The 23562-nt window shown below is 40.3% G+C and overlaps 2 protein-coding genes across 5 annotated transcripts in view; one reads left to right on the top strand and one right to left on the bottom strand.

The window, feature by feature from the left end:
- Nucleotides 1–235: 235 nt before the first annotated feature.
- Nucleotides 236–13343, top strand: grem2a (gremlin 2, DAN family BMP antagonist a). Of its 2 annotated transcripts, XM_088012868.1 has the most exons (3): nucleotides 236–1013; nucleotides 5243–5247; nucleotides 10814–13343. In XM_088012868.1, the coding sequence occupies exons 1-3, from the start codon at nucleotides 978–980 to the stop codon at nucleotides 11391–11393; spliced, it is 621 nt and encodes a 206-aa protein (XP_087868994.1). In that variant the 5' UTR covers nucleotides 236–977; the 3' UTR covers nucleotides 11394–13343. The 2 variants fall into 2 exon arrangements, with proteins under 2 accessions (XP_087868994.1, XP_014836096.1); XM_014980610.2 differs by lacking the exon at nucleotides 5243–5247 and having other exon boundaries at nucleotides 245–1020.
- Nucleotides 12825–23562, bottom strand: part of fmn2a (formin 2a) — a 43987-nt gene continuing 33249 nt past the window's right edge. For all 3 annotated transcript variants that reach the window (XM_088012866.1, XM_014980606.2, XM_088012865.1), the window contains 5 exons: nucleotides 22160–22252; nucleotides 15482–15533; nucleotides 14449–14598; nucleotides 13116–13197; nucleotides 12825–12965 (listed from right to left, as the gene is read on the bottom strand). In XM_088012866.1, coding sequence (XP_087868992.1) covers nucleotides 12939–12965; nucleotides 13116–13197; nucleotides 14449–14598; nucleotides 15482–15533; nucleotides 22160–22252 — 404 coding nt within the window. In that variant the 3' untranslated portion in view covers nucleotides 12825–12938. The remainder of the gene's footprint in view (nucleotides 12966–13115; nucleotides 13198–14448; nucleotides 14599–15481; nucleotides 15534–22159; nucleotides 22253–23562) is intronic.

The raw sequence follows: 23562 nt of genomic DNA, 5'->3' as shown, positions 1-23562 counted from the left end.
ACCTTCATAGTCTCAATAACACAGATGTGTTCGTAGTTGAGATAATTTACAACAGATGGTTAATTTTCTTTTTTAAAAAGGTGACTTTTGAATTCTATTTTTTTCTACTTTATTTTAAGTTATCAGAAAAAAGAATATAAAATTTGCACATTTTTCATATTTTTTAAATGTGAAAACCATGCGTCCTTTTCTTTCTACTGCACAATTATTCACTGATTTTTAAGTTTTTTTTTTTTTTTCATAAAATCCTAATAAAATACACTGACGTTTTAAGTCGTAACACAGTAAAGCTTATCAAAGCTCACGGGAAATAAACACTTCCACATAGCCTAATCCGTTGACATTTCTCTTTGGGAAAGACTGTTATTCTTAGCCAAGGTCTCTATTCTGCATTGACAAGCTTGATCTCTCATTCAAGTGCTTGATGGATTAATTAGTCAGCCTGAAGTGGTTTAGCAAACAATCAGCCTTTTCCTCTGAAAACCGACTGGACTGGAGAAAAGACAGACTAAGGCACACTGACTGAGACAGATATTCGCGAAAGCAATGAATTTTGGTTCAATTCCCACAATGAACACGGCCAATAGGAAATAACCCTCCCAGTTTTAAGAAAGGAGGTGGGGTGCAAGGGATTCAAACTAAGGCAGGCTTTAAAGTGACTCAAACCCTCCCAAAGACTGAGTGCAGACAGTCTCCACAGCACTAAGAAGTTGGCTTACTGTGACTGAACTGCAGATTTTCTTGTCAGCCTAAAAGGAAAAACAGGAGAAAACCTTTAGACTTCCTGAAGACAGGCAGATAAGGTGCTGCACACCCAGGACAATGGGAAACTGAGCAGGCTCAGCACTTTCTACTGTATTTATTGTGAAGGAAAGAGGAGCAAGGACAAACTGGAGGATACTAGAGATTATATTGCCATGGAAACCAAAAGCTGGAAGCGGACACGAGGACCACTGAAGGTGGATGAGCTCCCTTGAATGCATCTTCACGTCGTTGTCCTGCTGCACACTGTGGTGAGAGGTAAATGGATCATGTGTCGTGCTTGAATATGGAGAACACGTCTGTAAATGTTGAGGTTAGGGGAGGATGTATGCAACCGAGCAAGCTGAAATTCTCCCTGCCCTGCCAAAAATCATTTGCATAGTCCGTGGCGGTAAACATCTCCGACTTCAAATCGATGCGAATTTGTAAAACGCAAAATCGATAGGGCTTTTTGATTGATTATGGCACTCCGATTTAACATTCGTATGAGGTGGCAACATTTTAATTATAAGCTACTTTGCAGAGCGTAAGAGGATATAGCTACATCATACTTTACAGTTTAATTGGGGGGGAGAAAACAAAAAAAGGGCTCTTCTCTGAACTCTGCTTTGACAATTCCCACGTGAATATGAGACCGAGTGACTCACTGAGCCTCCTGGTGACTAAGCACAGAACCATGTAAATGGAACAGCACACATTCTGCAGTTATTCCATATTTCAGGCTCGACTCCCACCAGGGCCACTCAGTGTAAAGAAAAGAGAGAGAGAGAGAAAAAAGGCACACCTCTAAGGTGTCCGTTGGATAAAAGTGTCAACTAAATAACTGTAATTAGTGGCTGGAGGTTGCAGATAATTAGTGTTATGAGTAAGAGAATTAGAGAGTGATGACAGTAAGTTGTACCATGTCTCTTGAAGAGATTAAAAGTATTTTCCAATGAGCAGAAAAGAAGAGAAAGAGACGTAATGATGAACATAGCACACTTGTGTTTTGCTTCATAACCCCCCCGCCTCTGGTCTTTATCTCTTTGCTCGTTCGAACAGGTGTATATTTACAGTTTGTCTGGGTCCATGTTGAATCGTGCGTGTGTGTGTGTGTGTGTGTGCTAACACGCATCCAAGCGAGTGTGTGAGCATATTTGTGGGCGAACGCGTGTGTTCCTCCGGTATGCGTGTGGTGAATGGTGGGGAGTTTGCTTTCTGATCCTGCTTACAGCTCCGGCGACTGCACCACCTCGTACAACTTGCTCTGATGTCAAAGAGGATTTAGCGTTCGGACATGCTGCTGTTTCTTTAGTGACAGAAAGCTTCTTCTCCCCCCGCTCCCTCCTGAAGTCAGTTTTAAATGGACGTTTGCCAGAGATACCTGGGGAAGATATGAAACGTGTGCTTTGAATGTCAAGAGGCTCCTTCAAAAGAAAAGCTAAGGCAAATGATTTAGATTATAGATTATAGAGTAAATCTAATGTAATCTACTTGTGGTAACATTTACAGCGTGAAGCAAATATGGTTCTGAAGAGCTAGTATAAACACTGGCATGCAGAGGCTTGTCGGCTGACTACGCTCTGCTAAGTCATGCCTTAAGGGCAAGCATAAGAAATTTATTTCAAATTCTCTTTGGGATTTAAAAATAGAGAGAGCACAACTTATGGATGAATAAATTGTGTTCTCTGGCATGACTTATTTTATATGCGGAGTGTTCTTGAGGACTCTTAAACATTTTTTTTACGTTAGAATCACAAAACGGGAAACAATGAAAAATAATTAAACATTAAAGGACATAATTTTACAACTGTGTTCTAGCTTGCGGCTAATTTTCGTCTTCCGCTTTTGTTCCCGTCTCAGAAGTCGGAGCTCCAACTTTGGAACAACATCGGACCCAATGTGAGAGCGTCTTTCTTGCAAACAGAGCAGATCAGTCTTTATTGTCATCGCAATGGCAATGAAGATGAGAGCCACTGGGTGCTCTCATCGAGTAGTTAGTAATGGAAACTTTCAATACATTGTTTATGCATAGGAGCGATGATGGTCACTGAACTCTCATCAGGTCTGCGAGCTCTTCTCACTTTCGAAAAAAGGAGAAAATTTGACTTCACTGAGTATTGTCGTTGCTTTCCCAATTGGGAAGTCAGAAGATTTGGCTTTCTAGTACATAATGTACAGTTTTATTTATTTCTGTCTCAGTTACAAAAAAACAAAAAAAAAAAAAACAATATGGAAGACAAACAGGGCACTTAAAGCAAATAATCGGCAGTGATAACATTACTTTTTAGGAATCAGTGTAACGACGCCCACTCAAGACAAAAGTTGTGAAGGCAAAGCGTACAGGACCAATTTGAGCTCAGAAATTAAAAATTTATGACACGAGTTATCCAATGAGGGGGAAGAAGTTGGAACAAGACTTTGATGTGAGTGTAGGATTTTGTAAGACTAATAAACCCACAACTTACTGGGGGATTTAAACGTTCTCTATGGCAAGTTCAATCTACTTGTAGTTCACCCAAAAGGAAAGTGAATGCTTATGAAAAAATAAATTCAATATACAAAATTTCTTTAGTTTGACCACTACTATTACTCTGTTTATGGGTGTCAAGATCATCATTTTCCTATGCTACTTTTATCAGAATGATCTATGTAATAGAGCAACACAATGTTAATGCAAGTCTCACTTTTCTCCACATAATCAGTTGTGATTTACGTACTTGTGGGGGTTTAACTTCGTTACAGCATATTCAATGTTTTCTCGGTGAAAAAGTTTTTTTTTTTTTTTTTAAATCAGGATAATAATCCATTCTATTGCTACAGTGAGAGACGTTTTAGACAGTGCAGCTACAAATGCCACCCAGAAATATTAGTGGCTTCCTCTTTTAGTGGACGCGACTCAAGCTCAGTTTCAGAAAAGTGCTTTTTAAATTTCATTATCAATTTTGAAAACCAAAGAACAATTGCGACTAACACCCATTTCATTTGATCAATTACTTTTTTTTTTTTTACTGACTCTTAAACAATAAACTGCCGTTTATAGTTGAAGAGCAAACATCTTCAACTATGGGAATACCTGTACTACCACGTTATCTCCAATTGCCTTCACTCGCCAGTAAAAATATTTAATATCGCTGAGAGAGAGCAGCCAGCTCTTATACTTGCCACTACTTAATTTCGTAAGCATTAGATCAGGGTTGAGAGTCATTATCAAGATGGATTGTGATGACAAATGGCATCCCTGAGTGCCTAAAGCGGCCTTCTGGCAATGTTGGAATTAGACACATTTACATTGCAAAGCCCCCCTAAAGAGCCTCCAACCACCAGCTGTCAAGGAGCCAACAGCCAAGTGTAGTTTGGGAAAATACAATCTGCAAACACAGATAATGACATGGTTCCTTCTTGTGTAATTGGTTCAGGGTGAAAACATTTCACTTACCTCTCTATACCGTTCCCCTACATCCCATCCCACCCCCCCATTCTATATTGTACATCCTGTGTATCTGTTTTAGTCTGTGTGAGACAGCAAGCATGTGGTTTAGGCACTGCTGTGTGTGGACCTTCGTGCATGTGCATGTGTGGCTAGCCGTGAGTGATTGAGGCTTGTGCTGCACGGTGAATTAAATGCAGTTCTACTGTAATTAACTGCACTTACCAGTCTCTGTGTGAGACTTTCTGACGCACCAGTAATTGAGGCATCATGTTTTGTTTGTTTTAACCTGCCTTTGAAGAAATGCTGGGAAGACGTTGCACATGGTTTAAAGGAAATACATCTGTGTGTACAAATTTGAAAGACTTTGAAAAGCGTCTCTTTATTCTGTGATGCAGTACTCCAATATTTAGAATAGTCATACATCCAAGGGCCGAGCTGGAAACTGCAGTCGATGATTAGAAAAGAGAACCCATTGTTTTCCAGACATAAACCTCCACTATGGCATTATCATGCCATTCTAAAAAATAAAACACAGCGCGTTCCCACTCACGATAATGGATGTTTTCAAAGAAGGTTTGTGTGGGGCTCAGCAGCCTCTCTGGTATTTGTAATTTCATTAGAGGCTTGAATTTTGGAACCAGGGTCTTCCACAGTTCAGTGAAGCAAATCCAAAGAATTTGTGGTTCTGGTAAAACATAAAGCTGTGTTTGTGCACAATATTAGTATTTAGTGTACGGAAAAGGTCCAGCTCAGTTTTGTCTGAAGATTAACACTGGAAACCACAGTCTCCTTCTGTCTCGATGGCTGCGCCGCGATTAGTGTCAAGGTGAAACGAAAAAGGCAGACCGGTTATTTAAATGTGGGTCTTTTGAATGTCCACAGAGCCCAAGAGATGTTGGTTTTATTTCCCAGAGGATTGTCTATCTCAAGCCCGCCTCATCATCTCATCCCTCTGCGCTCTACCCCCCCAAACCACTAAGCATCCCTCCTCTACCTCAGGGCTCCCCCAAAGCCTCTGAATCCCAACCCAAAAAAACCTCAATTTGTTTTTCCACAGAAACTGATGAGGAAAGGTTGCCAGGGACTGTTGTGTTCAGGATGAGTTTGGGGTGGAAAGGAACCTGAGCTGCCAGCTGTACGGTTCATCAGTCATGCTCCTTATACAGAGGTACATCTCAAAACATTGGGGCATTGCATAAAAGTCCAATATTTCTCAACGGTCATCTCACAAAGTGAAACTCACATGTTGTGTAGAATCATTACTATTCTAAGCCTTTTCTCTTACAGATAATGAAAACCCAAAATTCAGTGTTTCAGAAAATTAGAATGCTATGAAAACGATCATTACTTGAGACTTATTGTGTCAAACCATTATTTTTCACTTTTTCATCTCTCATCCTGGGTCAGTAGGCTACACAAACATGGGGAATACAGCTGATTTGACAGATATCTAGAAGACAGACATAAACACCGTTCACAAGAAGGCAAAGCCATGGAAGGTCATTACCGAAGAAGCAAGTTGTTCACAAAGTTCTGTATCAGAAAATTGAGTGGAAGGGAGAAAGTGTGGCAGGAAAGGGTCCACCAACAACAAGCACAGCCTTGAGAGGATTGTCATGGGCAACAGCTGTCGCATTCTCTGCGTCAAGCTCTTCCTAAACCAGAGAACGTAAGAGGCGTCTTTCCTGGGCTTAGGAGAAAAGCAACATTGTTTCCCAATGGTCCAGAATCCTTTTTCCAAGTGAAAGTAAATTCCACATTCAATTTTGAAGTCAAGATCTCAGAGTCTGGAGGGGAAGTGGAAAGGCACAGATGCCATGTTGCTTGAAGTCCAGTGTGAAGTTTCTACAGTCAGACAAGTCGCATGGAGATGCTGATTTTATTTTCAATCAGAACCTGCCAACTGCCCAAGGTACCAAAAGCTGGTTCAATGACTGTGACCCAACAAGGCAGATGACCTGAAGGCAGCCATCATGATCACGATCGCCTCCTTGCCATGATGCATTGATGCAGTAATTTATGCAAGAGGAGGCCCAACCAAGTTTTTACTGCATATAAATTTACATATTAGAAGCCTGACATTTGTGCTTAAAACACACAATTTCCGATTGGTCTAATGCGATCTAACTCTGTGAGACAGGAACTTCTTTACCCGAAAGCCGTAATAATATTTAAAATTGAATAAATTCAAACATTGAACTGTTTTACACTGTGTGTAATAACTCCCTTTAAAATGACTTTCACTTTCTCAGATGACTGGTAAGAAATATTGTACTTTAATGCAATATTTAAATTCTTTGAGATGCACTCGTTGAGAATCCCGTCAGTCTTCAGTCTTTGCTGACACAGACTTTGGATAATCTCCAAGTTGCAGGGCATCTCTAAGAGTACAGGAAAGAGAGAAAACTGAGTGAATGCAGATGCTGATTCCCAGGCAAGGGGTTCCTGCATTTAAAATGGCTGTCATCAGTGAAGAGGCTGATGGAGCTTTTGCTAAATGAGACTTCTACATGGGAAGATAGATCACTGCGGGAAAAACGGAGGTCAGACTCCTGGATGCGGTAGGCGATGAAAGTAGCCAACGGGAGTCTTCCTCTCCAATTATTTGAACCTCTTGACTCGTGTGTGTGTGTGTGTGTGTGCGTGTGTGTGTGTGTGTGTATGATGGTGTGGCATCCTAAGAAAAAAGAAAAAAAAGATCAGACTGCGTGCAACATCTCTACAAGATGAGCAAACAGCTGCTGTCTAGCTTATGGAAACACTGCTGCAATTACTCAAAGAGCACGGGAAAAAATATAAACACAAAAGCCTTAAAAACAAAGTGGATTGTGATAAAGTAATTTGTTCCATGTCAGACTGAGGTGCAGGTCCAAGAAAGGAAGAAAGGCGAGCGTACGAATTTACACAGCAAAGAAGAGTCTGCGAGTAGCAGCGGCCGCCAATGTCCTTGAGGCAGTTTGGTTTCACATCAGAAATTCTGACTTGATGTCATGCAATGCTTGTCAAGAGCAACATCTGCTGAAAAGATGCTTGAGTGATGGTCAAAAATGTGCTGGCACAAATACTGACAGTGCGCGCACTCAGGCGGATACTCCATCCTGAATGGCAGAGAGATCATTTCTCCAGATCTGGCCCTAGTATCATACATTATGGCATTTATGGACACCGTGGGTCACTCTCAGTTCAGGTTTCTCCACAGTATATCACCACAGAGTAAGAAGAAGAAGAAGAAGAAAAAAAAGTCCACTCCCAAAGGGGAACTGTACAATTCCTCAACTCTTCCCCTAATAACATGCAGATGGGCTTCTCTAATGCTTGTTTACATATCTGCGGCATAGTTCATGAGTAAAGTAAGCAAAGACCTAATTATTTTACTCAGCAACGGGACCAATAAAATCAACTTCCCCTTCTCGTTATGGGTGTTTAAGTGTATCCTTTGATGGTCGGGTTTTGTTTATTTTTGTAAGAGTTGCAGAGCCGAGAGGAAAGCAAATAGAAGTAATGACACAGAGATGCTGACAAATGGGGGCCCTGGTGATGGATTCATTTTCTGAATGATGCCTGCAGGGTCGGACTGCAAAAAGGTGGTTCACCTTTAATAGGCCTGGCACACTTGCAGACATGTTTGGAATTGCGCGACTGCTTTACCTCATCCTGCTGAAAAAAACTGTAACCCCCCAGCTTATATTAAATGAAGTCTATCTTCATTTAATATACAACCAAAAATGATTAGTCCATTAGAAGATAATGGTAAATGGACTAAACCTTTATAACACTTTTATGGTCACATGGATCACTCGGAGTGATTAACAAAAGAGCCGCGTTTACGCAGCCACATTTAAACGTGTGTACGCATTCACACCCAAATGCTCAGTGCAGCGGGGAACACTGGGGTCAGAGTCTTGTACATGGGCACATCATGTTGAGGGGGATCAGTGTGGGAATAAACCCACTGATTGTGGACAACATCGTAACACAAGCCCAATCTAAAAACATCAGCTGTTAATGCGCTGTCACCGCTTCGTGAACCAGTATCTGTCATCTCTTTTCATTGGCCAATTACTTACACAGGAAGTGAATGTTGGAGATGAGGCTCCACCGATGATCTCAAGTGAAGCTTGTACCAAAAGAGCTTATGTGCCTAAAAGAAAAGTACAAACATTTAAAAGTCCATTAAAAAAAAAGCTTTAAACTTAAAATAGTATTTTGTGATTGTTTCTTTGAAAAGAAAGGTTAAATTTCACACTGGAAGATCATTATGTCCTAAGCTCAGTTTCCAGTTTAAAATAAAACTGGAAACTGAGCTTAGGACTGAATTAAACTGAATTAAAAAAACAAAACAAACAAAAACAAACAAAAAAACTGCCTAATGCTAACATAACGATTTAAAGTTGATAAAATATACAAACTCCTATGAGATTGTTGAGATTTGGAGTCGTTTTAGGCCGGCAGAAGTCCATTTGGGTCTTATTCCGCTCTTGCATTCAGGTGATATCCAGATTCCTTTGTGAATCCTGGTTACTCTGAGCCGTTCACTGCATTGAACTGATGTACTTTCATTCAATTAGATCAGAGTTGTTTGACCCCTAAAAAAACAGTTCATCTTATTTCATCTTCTGCTCCTTCTTGGTCTCGAGGTTTTATGTGCGGTACCATTTGCACCGCACATAAATTTGCCTCGTATACTTGACCGCAACCTCACATGACGATTCAGATTAATGAAAGCCTTTAGACTCAATTGTGAAAAGTGATTCAGCAGGAAATGTGAAATATTAACCTGGATGACTCAGGAACCAAATAGCATTGATCTTGGACTCGTTATACAACCCCTGGCAAAAAGTATGGAATCACCAGTCTTGGATGAGCACTCATTCAGACATTTCATGCTGTAAAACAAACTCAGATCAAAAACATGATACAATATTAAGGTTGTTCCAAAGTGCAACTTGTTGGCTTTCAGGAACACTCAAAGAAATGAAGAGAAAACATTGTGGAAGTCAGTGAATGATACTTTTATTGACCAAACACAGGGAAATAAATATGGAATCACTCAATTCTGAGGAAAAAAGTATGGAATCATGAAAAACGCATAAACAAAAGACCATTCAAAATACATCACTAGTATTTAGTTACACCACCTTTGGCTTTTATAACAGCTTTCAGTCTTTGAGGCATGGACTTCATGAGTGACAAACAGTATTCTGCATCAATTTGGTGCCAACTCTCTTTGATAGCAGTTGCCAGATCAGCTTTGCAGGTTGGAGCCTTCTTGTGGACCATTTTTTTCAATCTCCACCACAGGTTTTCAATTGGGTTGAGATCTGGACTATTTGCAGGCCATGACATCGACTGAATGTGTCTTTCTTCAAGGAATGCCTTCACTGTTTTTGCCCTATGGCATGATGCATTGTCATCTTAGAAAATTATTTCATCATCACCAAACATCTGTTCAATTGAAGGGATGAGGAAACTGTCCAAAATGTCAATGTAAACTTGTGCATTGATAGAAGAATTAACCACAGTCATCTCCCCAGTGCCTTTGCCTGACATGCAGCCCCATATCATCAAGGACTGTGGAAATTTGGTTGTTTTCTTCAGGCAGGCCTCTTCATAAATCTCACTGGAACGGCACCAAACAAAAGTTCCAGCATCATCACCTTGTCCAATGCAGATTCTTGACTCATCACTGAAGACAACTTTCATCCAGTCATCCACAGTCCATGATTGCCTCTCCTTAGCCCATTGGAGTCTCGTTCTTTTATGTTTAGGTGTCAATGCTGGTTTTCATTTAGCTTTCCTGTATTGAAATCCCATCTCCTTTAGGTGATTTCTTACGGTTCGGTCACATACATTGACTCCAGCTTCCTCCCATTTATGCTTCATCTGTTTAGTTGTACTTTTTCGGTTTTCAAGACAAATGGCCTTAAGTTGTTTGTCTTGACGCTTTGATGTCTTTCTTGGTCTACCAGTACGCTTGGCTTTAACAACCATTCCATGCTGTTTGTATTTGGTCCATATCTTGGATACAGCTGACTGTGAACAGCCCACATCTTTAGCAACCATGCGTGAAGGGTTACCTTCTTCAAGAAGTTTCACAATCCTCTCTTTTGTTTCAAGGGACATTTCTCTTGTTGGAGCCATGGTTCTCGCCACTCCACTTCGTCCAGCAGCCCTCCAAGGTGTCATGACTGCAGGTGTTTTTAACTGCACACTAACGGGCACATCTAATCTGGGGCAGGTGTCCATTTAGGGAAAGGAAATAGAATGGGTGTGTCCTTTTTTTTCTACCTCCAATTTGAGTGATTCCATACTTTTTTCCTCAGAATTGAGTGATTCCATATTTATTTCCCTGTGTTTGGTCAATAAAAGTATCATTCACCAACTTCCACAATGTTTTCTCTTCATTTCTTTGAGTGTTCCTGAAAGCCAACAAGTTGCACTTTGGAACAACCTTAATATTGTATCATGTTTTTGATCTGAGTTTGTTTTACAGCATGAAATGTCTGAATGAGTGCTCATCCAAGACTGGTGATTCCATACTTTTTGCCAGGGGTTGTATTCCACATCCAGAACCGACTAATCCTAAAAGAGAAACTCTTGCCTTACATTTCATTGTACATTTTTTTTTTTTTTTTGCAGAATGCTGTGGAGAATCACCATCCCCATCCTTCTTGCTGGGTTCTTCTGCGTCATTGCAGAGGCCAAAAAGCTCCGGCCCCAAGGCTCAATACCATCCCCACACAAGGCCAAAGGAAACCTGTCTGCAGATCACCCCCACAGACTTTTGCAGCAGAAACCCGAAGTCCTGTCCTCAAGCCGAGAGGCCCTAGTTGTGACTGAGCGGCGTTACCTCCGAAGAGACTGGTGCAAGACCCAACCCCTTCGCCAAACAATCAGTGAAGAGGGTTGCCGCAGCCGCACCGTGGTCAACCGCTTCTGCTACGGCCAGTGCAACTCCTTCTACATCCCGCGGCATCTGGGTCCCAGCTCGAGTCATGGACACAGTCGAGGTCAAGCTTCAGGGTCGGGAAGGAAGGGCCACAATAAAGCCCAGGAGCCCTTTCAGTCCTGCTCCTTCTGCAGGCCGCACCGCATCACACAGCTCACAGTGCAGTTAGACTGCCCAGATCTGCAGCCCCCCTTCAGACACCGCAAGGTGCAGAGAGTCAAACAGTGTCGATGCATGTCTGTGGATGTGACCGGTCATGGAAAACTGTGAAGGACTACCTTAAGAGATTTTTGTTGTCACATTACTTGCCAGAGTCAGGGGTGAGGAACATTGTGAAGTCATACTAAAAAAGGCTTGTCCAGCAAAAACTGAACGTAGAAAACATGTGTGATAAAGGCAACATCGAACTAAACAGAGATTTGCGGCCAAGATGACTCATCACTTTAGAAATCATTTTTGTCCAAGTCAAAGTTGGTATACAGCCGTCTGGGTGGAACAGTGGGGATGTTTTCTCTCCCAGGTGTAACAAATTTTATACTTTGAAGGGATACACGTCTAATGGACACAGGGTGATCATGCTGATGGTTGCATTTTAATAATTGTATTTTCTGAGCAGTGCAACTAGCTTGTTTCTTTGATATGAACTGTTTCATTGCAAATGAACTGACACTTACCTTGCCAGTTTTTGCCTTGTGTGCAGTCATACCATTACGTTTCGTCATCTTGATTGAACTGAAGCTGCAATGAGTTGATACAGAGAAACTTCGAGCGCCACGACGGTGGCTTCAACTCGTTCGGACTCGAAATTTGGCTGCAGGTTGAGCAAAAGATCCTGCAGCTTGTGTAATGGCTGTGCAATGAAATGTATACGGTATGATACATGTATGTGTGTAAGTATATTTCTTTAAAATATATTAAATCTATTTCATATAAAACAACTCCCTTTAGAGTGCATGCACTTGTGTATCAAAAGAGGACAATGTTAAATAGCCAGCGGTTTCAATGCAAATTTATATATTTGGTTTTATTCAATAAATATCACTTTTTATGTTCAATGTTATTTAAAAACAGTATTGGTATTGTTCATGTAAAAATGAAATCTGATCAGGATTCAATTGCATGTCTAAATGTAAAGGGATTCACACTGTCACACAGCTAGAAAGATGAATTACATGCATAGGATTGTGTTTAAAATAAAGTATATTAATAAAGAAATGCTGTTTAAGTGGAAAAGAAAAACATAGAAATCATCAAATCACACCATGTGGATATGTGGGTTTAAGTAACAAATGGTAGTAGAGGAGGTGCTGCTTCGAAAACATTTAAGCCATCAGACATTTCTGACACTCGTGTGAAATTGATTAAATCCAAACCATTTTAACCCATGTAAAATTGATTATTCTCTTTATCATGCATGTTATTTACATGAGAGGTTTGGTAAAATAAGACCTGTTTGGCATTGTTCATTTGCTACCTCTACCCTTCCATAAGGCACCATGTTCCCATATAAAAAAAAATCTAAGATGTGCTTTTCACCAGAACGAAAAAGGAAATGTTTTCGGAACAAATATACGATGGGCACCTTGCACACAAAAAGTTGAAACACAATTATATCAACATTTTTAAAAAATAGATGCATTTTAGAGACAAATAACATATTCCTGCTAAAATGACTTAAGATTTCTTGATTGGTTGCAGATTAACCTTTCGTATTAAGTCCACTTAAATTCAAGAACCGACCAAGTAATTAAAACAAATCATTTTTAACATCCTCCATGGTAGATTGTGCTCAGCGGCGCTCATCCATTTTCTGCCTCATATCTTCTTACCCAGCTTTGCTTTCTGTGAAATACAAAAAAATAGATGGGAGTTATTTACACCCAATAACCTTCACATTTCATATGCAGACAGGCATTTTTAAACAGCATCGTCTTCTCGAGTGAGAAAGAGCAAAAAGGTGGGAAAAAAAAAAAAAAAAAGAATATGGCGTACTATTCCAGTTGCGTTTTTGGTCGTCACGTTATAGGTGGCCTTCTGCCTGGCTTGTTTGAAGCTCTCCTCAGCCTTTTTCACCCTGAAAGAGACCAGCAGTGGTGACTGATTCAAGGAAACGTCAAGGGCAAATAATTATGAGGACACAGCTTCACAAAACTGATTATTTTTAGACAATTCAGCCTGTAGTCGTGTGGGATTTTGAGGAATAAATGTGGTTTGTCAAGACGTCAGCCCTCGTCTGTTTTGATTTACTGTTTACTGCAGCCTGGAGTGAGAATATCACTCGCCCATGTTGACGTCGAGAAAGTACAGCAAGTTACAGGCAACACAGTTTTACCATCAGATGCCTAGTCTTTACTTCAGTATGTACCAGGACTACAAAACAACGCAGCACAGGCACAGGTAAGTGTTGGTTATTCTTTGGGGATGTGAAAAGGAAAAGAATAAGAACTGGGATGATTGCCTGTAGCAAAGAGCAAAAAGTTAATGCTTTCAAATTCGTTTTTTTATCCTTTCCTTCTGAACAAGCAGCCCCCCCCCTACCAGTGTTATCCAACTCCTTTTTCAAATATGCTATCACAATTCAATCTTTATTGAAAATAATGGACCAATTTACTGTTTGTTAGCATAAGCAACGACATCTTTATAACCATCAAACCACTGGAGGCTTACTGGAAGGTGCGTGAGTGCATTTGGTTTTGGAGCGACGACAACGATGTGGATCATTTACGCTCTTTTCTCCTCATGAATTTGAATGAATCCGATACGATCTCCAGTCAGCACGAGATGGACTGCAAGTTATTAATGCCATAACTGAAGTCGGGGAGAGTAACCAAAGTGCAACAATTTTTGAATCTCTAATGATGGTCCAAGGTCAACAAGAATTAATCATTGTCACGTGGTTTGTATTTGCTTGAATGGAAAAAAAAAATAGACATCTCTGAAGTGTCACGGAAAATAAGTTATATCACTTAACATGCATATCCAGTGATTGTGATGATAAATTATGTAAAAAAAAATGTGAAGCATATTTTATGGCCTCTTCTGACCAAACATTTGTGGTGTACCTTGCATGGATTGTTTGTATGAGAACTTAGTAGGGGTTTCAGAGCAAAGGGTGCTTAAAACAAAACTTCACCACACTTCTATTTGTAAAAAAATTTTTTAAACATCTGCCTCTAAAGCATGTCCTACTTTGTGTCTATCACACAAAATACAAATACATAAAAAAAGTCCAATGTCAACAAAATATGAAAATGTTTAATGAGTAGGAATACTTTTGCAAGACACTTGTTTTAGTTAAAAATGTCCCGTTGTAAAATGTTCTCACCGTTCCTGTAATAACAGCTTATTCTGCTTCTTCCAATGTTCCTTAAAATCTGAAGAAAACTCGTGCCAAACGGAGAAGAATGTGTTGGGCGATACTTCTTTCTCTCCCGCCTTGGGCTTTACCGAGAACGACACACTCAACTCCAAAAAACTGAGGACAAAAGAACAAAAAAAAAATCACTTCAAGGCCAAACTATTACAACAGCAGATTACAGAAACTTGTACTTAGTCTCGTGAAATCTGGCAGAACAGCAGAAACATGCAAGGCATAAAAGTTGATCTTGGAATAATGCGGTTTAGCAGACATTTGATAGTGGAATGAGGAGAAGGCGAAGACTGACTGTGGATTTCGGACTTGGAAAGCCAATTTATGCCAACGCTGTCATGTCAGAAACAGTGTCCAACCATGACCGAAACAGAACTCGTTACAGAATGTACTTGCCTTCTGCCCCATTAGCTTTCTACATCCACACCCTGCTAATGCTCTAACTGGAAGAGTGAAAGTGTATGACTAGGAGGAAAAGACGCATCCACCAAATGAAAACATGTATATACAAGTGGATGACACATGTTCAAGTGTTAAATGTGGCAGCCATTTGCAGTGGATCAATATAACAGACAGGTTGGCCTGGCTTTGTTTGGAGTGTGCTATAGGAACGCATTCCTAGCCAGCAGAAACAGAAGCCTGGAGCCACGGCTGTCTACTCCTGCTCCACTTAGATAAACAACGCAGACAACGCATAGGGGGCCTCGAGTCTGCTGAAGGCCTGGCAGGATGGCCTGCGCCGTCCAAGCAGGAAGCATAAACATCGACAAAGCAGAAAGCTTATAGATCTCTAAAGATTTTTTTAAAATTGCATTTACAGTTGGGTTGAATTGCATTACCACTTAGTTCAGTTAATTGCAGGAATGACAAAATGTTTAACAGTTGACAAAGCACCAAATGTAAACCGGTTAAATAATAATAATAATTAACAAAAAACTACCCTTCTTTATAATTGCCATGGGAAAATGTTGAAGAAAATGAATCTTACATCTTCTGAGTGTCTGATAGCTGCTTTTCTTGTGTTTCCAGTTCAGTCTTGGCTGTAGAGTATAAAACAAGTAAGTTAAATCACTCGGGTCTAAACATTAACACAAATCTTCCGTTTACGATTCAATGTGCACATAAAAAAAATAAAAATAAAAAATCAAGATGTCAGGATTCAGTTTAGCTGTCACTTTCAGGTTCAAGTGGTGTGCCACCAGATTAAGTGCAAGAATGTCATGACTGTTGCACAACTGATGAATGGCAGATGGGAGAACAAGAGGCTCTTTGTCGAGTGTTGCTTCAAATGGAGACAGGTGACTGCATGTACATACCAGAGAATGTTGCACATAATGATAAAACAGCAGCAGCTACGTGCAAAAAAATACCACATTACAAGCCCAGGTCAGTAAACAGAAAATTTTACATTCATATGTTTAAAAGAAGTGCTCCTTAAACTGTGAGATGCTTAAATGGCATCCATGTGGGCCGCAGTGTTTTTACCATGTTATGCGATATAGGGTTCGCCATTATGGAGGACACATTTGAAAATTCAATGTTGAAGAAAATTTATAGCCATGTGTTTGACTAATAGTTAAATATCTCATTAATGGAAATCTAAGGGTCCGGATTTTTATAATCCTGGCAGCTAGTTATTTGTGATGTATTAAAAAAAAAAAAAAAGAGAAGTTTTTGGTCCTGATCTAAGGGCCCATCTCAACAATCATCCTGGGGCCAGGCCTGGGAAAGAGACTCGCTGGAAAGCATGTGGTCAGACAGTTCATAAACCAAACAAACTGCATGGGACCACCCTCCCGTAGACACAACTTCTGAAGGAGGTGTTGCAAGGATTTGTGGCTTTGTGGATTCACCAAGGGGGGCTAGAATCTGTCTGCACCAAGTTGGCTTGCTTGAAACACTCAAGCTTTGAGATTCCCATATTTTCATAGATGATGGCCTTTCATGTTTAAGTTGGCAGAGGTGTCCTTTGTGTCTTCCAGTGGTCTTGTAGCCAAGCGTCTCCATTGCTCCGAGGAGACTACAATGCACAGGAGTTCAGCTGAACCACCAGTACTGATGGAATGTCAGACCAGATGGTGGGGTTCCTTTCTAAATACATACAGCGCATCCAAGTGTCCAGTGGTAGTATGCTTCAAATGCCTGACAGAGGCTCTACTTGAACGCCTACCTCTGGCAGTCTTTCTCTGGTTTACCAAAGGAGACTGAGACAATGGCTCCAAGTGGGTCATGTTTATTGCTGTGGCCGTACAGTGGTTGGTGGCAGTTGTAAGCATAACATTTGAAACCGGTGGTAGGACGGTTGGGTGTAGAGTTCTGTCATAGTTGATGAGAGTAAAAAAAAACAAAAAACAAAAAAACTCTACCTTGTGGAGTAGAAACGCAATAAACACCAATGAAATCAAACTGCGCTTTGCAACATCCCTGAGAAAGACTACTCTGGGCCATAAGGGACAGAAGTGATAGCTGATTTAGGATGAGCAATGTGGTTTCTATTTTATTGGAATGTGGAACACATGATCAGCCGTTAACCTTTGCACAGACACTGAAATGTAAGCACGAGATTATGCCATTGTTTGTGTTTTGTGGCCTTCTAAAAGGCTTACAATTATAACTGTTAGTGGGTGGGTGTTTTGAGAGGTTTTCGGGCCACACGGCTATGGAATATTTGCTGCAGAGCCGGAGCGTGATTTGCATCTGTGACAAGGCAGATTTGTCTCCAATAAGTACTGGGTCTACACCAGGGCAGCCCTTTGTTGCCAGTTCTGTTCATAATTTTCCGAACATAAATTTAAGGCAAGAGCAAGGAGTGGAAGGTTAAGAAGAGGCCTCAGAGCAGACTCAGGACTTGCTGCAGATAATATTTCTTTCAGAAGCCAGATAGAGCAAGATTTGGGTATTATTGCCAAGAGAACTGCCTCTGAAGCCTGGATAAGGGCTAAATACACACTGGTTCTTAATCACTGTACAGCTTACAGTTCTGTCCCTGGTGCCACTTTATTCAGACACACAGAACATAACAAACGTGACTTCTTGTAAAATTAGTAGGAATTTGTGTCCCTGGAACAAACATTTCATAAGATTTTACTAACAATCCATTGAGAAACGCTTCTACTTGCACCTCTTGTTGGGGTTTTGTTTGATCACCAAATGGTGCAGAATTGCGAAAAAGAAGATAAATGATATATAGTTCTCAAAAACAAATCCAAGTGTTGCAACCCGTTTTCTCTGATAGCCTCAATAAAATGTAGTTTTGTCTTTTGAAGTCACTTAATTACTGTATGGAGTTGACTGGAGGCCTCAGAGGTTTGTTAGAAAACGTTAGTTTACTAAAACATCATGAATACCATAGCAGTGCATGTTCTCCTGAACACACCATTTCCCCCAGTGAAGCACAGTGGTGGCAGCAATAAACTGTGGGAAGGGGATTGGATGCTGAAGTTGGTTCCTCCAGCATGAAAAAATGTGGAAACGGTGTGAATACTTCTGCAAGCCTGCACATACAGTAGATCTCTTTTGTAGAAACTGATCATCTTTACTGTCCTCTTGTGATATGATTCAGTTTGAGTAATGTCTTCATCCACAAACCATTTTGACCCGACAACTACCAGCGTGACGAGGTATGAAACCTTAGAGTTTTTCATGTTTAGGTGTGGATGTAAGCATGCTGACGTAGGTTTTAGCTAGTTGAAATGGAGTGAAAGCTTCACGTCAATCTTACTACTACTAGTCTTTACATCCATCAGAAACAGATTATCACATGGCTGGCGCTCTTGTGCTGGTCATATTGACTCCATCAAAGACCAGCATGCATGAGAATTTGTGAAGTGAGCGGAGAAAATCAAGCTAGACCAAACAGCCAAGCTCCAACAAGTCCGCTCCCACTGTTATTCTGCGGTTAGTTTCATGGTCAGAAAATAAACAAAAGTGGTTTAAACTGTGGAGCCAGAAACAGTTTAACCTCAGGCTCTTTAGAAATTACAGAAATAACAAAAATAAGACATTTAGCCGTTGCTTTTACTCCCCCCCTCCCAACGCCCCTCCACCACTGCAATAGAGGAACTCAAAGAATCCCGTCTGGAGGGCTCTGATACACACATCCATGCTGTAGTGCTTACATTCTGCTCTCAGGGGAAAAACCTCATCATTTGCATCAAAGAGAGAGCTCCCATATTTGTCTCAAACACACAGTGGAGAAACACGAAAAGAGACGGGACGGAGGTTGGAAAAAAAAAAGTGGGCTGCTTTCATTTGGAGACTTCCTTTAAAAATGAACATTGAACATTACCGCTGAATAACATGTGCTATATATTATTCTCTCATTTAAATATAAAAGAAGTGGAAGATTGTGAGCCGAGGCCTTCAGGAAGGCTAGCCACAGCAAGCTGAATATATGCAGGGTCAACGAGAGGGCTACATAAAGAATGTCAATTGGCCTGTTATGTTAAATCAAGCATTAAATGTTAGGTCTTACCCATTTGATGTAGATTAAAATACCCTGACATTGTTTAACGTGTTCAATTTTTGGGATAAAAGCCTCAATTCTGCCTGCCTGGCATCTTGTAGACGTGACTTGCAAAAACTAAGTGTGAACTTCTTCAAAGTATGTCTAGACACATAATGTACTTGTAGTGTCATTAACCGTCAGTCGTTCGTTTCTGCTTTTTAAATTAGCACAAAGCTTTTTATCCTATGCCAAAGTCATGTAACTAGTTGACCTTTGGGTGGAATGTCAGCACTGTGGTACAGATTAGAGACGTGTAGCAGTTCATCCATGCGCGAGATGAAACAAGATTTTGGGTTTATGAGAGAAATGGGATTTTAAAAAAATAATAATAATTTGGTAAAACTAATAACCCAAATTTATGTTTGAACTATTAGATTATAAACTGTCTTACAAAATCTGCAATACAGTACAATAACTCAAGAAATGTGTTGCGATTTTGACAACGCAAGGCAGTGGTTCCCAAAGTGTGGGCTGCGCCCCCTAAGGGGACGCAGTGCCATTGCGGGGGGGGGGATGAAAAACAAAAAAAAACTCAGGGAGCTGTTCATGTTTTTACGGAGCCCCCCAGGGGACATGGGGAATTTTTTTTCTTTTGCGTTCCCTCGCAAAACTTTTGCGTTCCCTCGCAAAAGGTTTTGCGTTCCCTCGCAATAATCTACTGATCAGTTCATGCGGCATAATTGATACTGGCCTTTTTTACAGTGGCCGCCGTACTTTCTGCTTTAATACAAGCTTATAAGGTTTTTCCATGGACTATTGAGTTATTATCGCGGGGTAATCAGTCATCTGATTGCGTCTCCATTGTGTTCGTGTCTGAATGGTTTAAAGGGCTGCTTTCTGTGCCGTTCCATCTGAGCCTTAACAGACATAAACATGCAGTAAATAAATCGATTTTCAATCAGTTTTCTGCACCAAAGCGTTAATAATAATTAACACGTTTTCACTGAGGCTCTATAAGAGCAATATGAATGAAATAAGTAACTATTGATATGACAGGAGCAGCGGCTTTGACACCTGGTGGTGGGCGTGTCGATGTGGGAGTGACTGTCATGAAGTATGAATGGGAAGGTGACGCTGCTGGCTCTGTGTGTGAGGCAGCGGGTGAGCTGGGGGGTCAGTCCTCGCAGAGTTTGGAGCATAATAAAAATTAAAAAAATCGATAATTGTGACAGAACAAAGAAGAGGATAGGAGTTGATTGATACACGGACAGATGAGATTCCCCGAGTTAACCCAGTGCGGCCGTCTACCACCATTAGTTTGCTGTGTTTTATAATATAAAACGTGTTTATTATTATTAACGCTTTGGTGCAAAAAACTGATTGAAAAATCGATTTATTTACTGCATGTTTATGTCTGTTAAGGCTCAGATGGAACGGCACAGAAAGCAGCCCTTTAAACCATTCAGACACGAACACAATGGAGACGCAATCAGATGACTGATTACCCGCAGTAATAACTCAATAGTCCATGGAAAAACCTTATAAGCTTGTATTAAAGCAGAAAGTACGGCAGCCGCCGTAAAAAAGGCTTACAGTATCAATTATGCCGCATGAACTGATCAGTAGATTATTGCGAGGGAACGCAAAAGTTTTGCGAGGGAACGCAAAAGAAAAAAAATTCCCCATGTCCCCTGGGGGGCTCCGTATGTTTTAACCCCATTTTGCACTCAGGCTTTTTTTAATGTATTGATGATAGCAAAGTTGAATATTGTTACAAATAAAAACAAAGACATGTTTGAAATAACACTGACAGCAAAGAATAGTCTTCTCCAATATAGAACTAAAAAAAGAAAAAAAAACTGTTACAAAAAAGTGTTTCACTGTAAAGATTAGACCCGAGCCCTGTTATAAGTTTATTAATACTCAGCTCAGTGTTTTTAGTCAAAACAGAACAATCAAAATCTTTAGAAAAATTATATTGAAACATTCCTAAAATAGGCAAATATTTGACAACAATGAAGAACCCTGGAGATCTACGTCAGCAACAAAAATATTCAAAAACAGACTGAGCATTTTTACCAACCAGAAAACTAAATGAAATTTGAAATTGATTTGAAGCAATTTTTATTTCAAACTGTTTTCTTCAGCCAAGCTATGGTGCATTGCCACCGCCATTTTTTCTGCAAACGCAGTCCTGACCTAAGATGTTGGAGGCAGAAGCTTGATGTCCTATACAATGTGAGCTGTCTCAATGTTAGATCATCTCTGTTTGGGCATCCCAATCTGTCCTACACACAGCAAACTGGGACACACTGCATATTCTGACATGTGTTTATTCAAACCAGCATCAACTCCATTCCTTGGATGAATTTTGATCCCAACTAGTGGACATGGAGAATAAAATACATATCACACACAGTCTCTTCTTTGCTTATGCTTCCCAGTTATTCCTGTTTCTAATGGATCAACCTTGAAGTCAAGATTTTCACTTATTTCCCAATATATCCCTTGTTTTACTTGGCAGTGAAAGATTGACAAGCTTAAGACCTCATTATTTGGTCATAATGTATGTTTGATCAAAACGTGTAAAATAACACAGTTTACAATTACTGATACATTGTAACAATCTGTACCCAAACTCTGATTTACCCCCAAAGGAACCAAATGGTTTCAGGATTTTTTTATTTTTTAGGAAAAAAACAAACTGTTTAAGGTTGAAAGTATTCTTTCTTTTGCCAGTATGCTGCTATGAAAACCAAACTTTTTCTGAAGGTTTAACGTGACCCATACCCAGGTTTTATCTGGAAAGGTCTCCATGTTTTCTTTACACCCTTAAAAACACGACATTTGCATCAAAATGAATTGTTTTTGAGGTCGAATACATCGTCCCTTTGCCAAATGAATGCCACATCTTTCAGTTCAAACAACTCATCTGGCCAGAGAACTGTTTACTAAAAAGCATTCTTCTCTGTCCGTGCAGCCCTTTTTTGAAGGCTGATTGAGTTCTTGTTTGTTTGTCCTTGTCACATAGTCCTTTCTGCTTACAATAGAAAAAAAAATCCCTGCAGTGCAACCATTTCAGTGCAATGTCTACGCCCTATTGTTTTTGGTCAATAATGGATAAAACATGGTGCAAATCGAACTTTGAATTAAGGTGTTTTTGTTGTTTTTTTTAAGATTTTCTTTAGCAATTGTCAAGTGATGTCAAAATAGACTCACCTTGTGTTAGAAAGTCCTCCATTTTTTCCTTGAAGGGTTGCAGGTTCTCTTCAGAGGAAACCTTGCAAACTTTTTCAGTTTCACCCAAGCATGCTGAAACAACAAGACGTGGTTGCAATGAGAAGGAAAGAGTTATTCTAGAGAAACAACATCCCATCCAACACTTGTAAGGCAACTGCAAATTCTTGTCATACCTGAGCCAAGCCGAGTTTTCTTCAATACACCTCTGCTGAATAAGTAAATAAGTGGCTGTAAAATCATAATGACTACTAGGAAACCTTTAGAAACTAGGTAGGCCTGAACCCACGGAGAAAGACGTTGTCACGCTCCATCTGCAACCATAACAGGTACTCAAACTCAGCTCTGCACTCAAGAGGCCATGAGTTAAGTGAACGGGGAAGCTGGGATTGGGAAATTTATAGTCCATGTGGTAAATCAGCCAAAAAGGAACAGTGCTCTCTCTATACTGGATTATTTGTGAATGTCCTAAAGTCCTTCCAGAGCTATTTATAATGATCAACCCCCCACCCCCAATGAAAACTACATTTAATGTCAATGTCTGTTACAGCACTCAGCTGATTTTGCTAGCTAATACAGAAGTATGCAGGTATAGCATGAATTGATGTGCTTTTGCATGATCAGCATTCGTCCTTAGAGCATGGGGGCCCAAGTCCGTCCTGCAACTTTGGATGCATATTCCTGCTCTGAGTCAAATTCCCACACCAGAAGTAATTCAGCTCATTGGAGACCTGGTATCGAGTTGTTCATTTGATTCAGGTGTGCTGGATAAGAGATGTACCTAAAAGTTGCAGGGTGGTAGTTCTCAAGGATTGGATTTGAGCACCCCGCCCTTAGCGGAGCTCCATCTACAGACACTGCTATGGAGCTAAAACAGCTAAAATTTTGAGACTCCTCTGACGTCTTAATCCACAAATTGTTTTTTTTTTTTTCTTCAAACAGGTAATTATCAGCAACCAATCAGACAGCTTCCCTGTTTCAGCCAATCATAAGGACGCTCCCCCACGTGGGACGAGACTTACGTATAAGCCAATCACAGTAAGCTAGTCAAAAAACTCGCGACTGGCTGCAGTTAAAAACTGAAGAAGAGAAAAAGTAATGAAATCGTGCTATTTGTGAATATCAGGCATTTGGACCTTACCATGGCTTCTAGTAACATCGGAGCAGTAAGTGATACATGTAATGTAATGAGAAATTGATTAGCTATTAACCTTAATCGGTTTATTTGTGGAGCTATCGATACAAGCAAGTGAACTATGCGAGGGAGCAACGCTAAGCTAGCGTCTGCATGCTAAGACGTTCAAGCCACAATCATGTCTATGGTTCAAGTTATTATATGTTCTTACAGTTGAGTTTCTTGTGAATAAAGTCACTATTTGACAGAG

This window comes from Poecilia mexicana, unplaced genomic scaffold (genome assembly GCF_051168715.1).
Source record: "Poecilia mexicana isolate PSO_F unplaced genomic scaffold, ASM5116871v1 scaffold_15, whole genome shotgun sequence".
NCBI lineage: Eukaryota > Metazoa > Chordata > Actinopteri > Cyprinodontiformes > Poeciliidae > Poecilia > Poecilia mexicana.
Note: the sequence above shows the minus strand (reverse complement) of the source record. Positions and strands in the feature narration are given on the sequence as shown.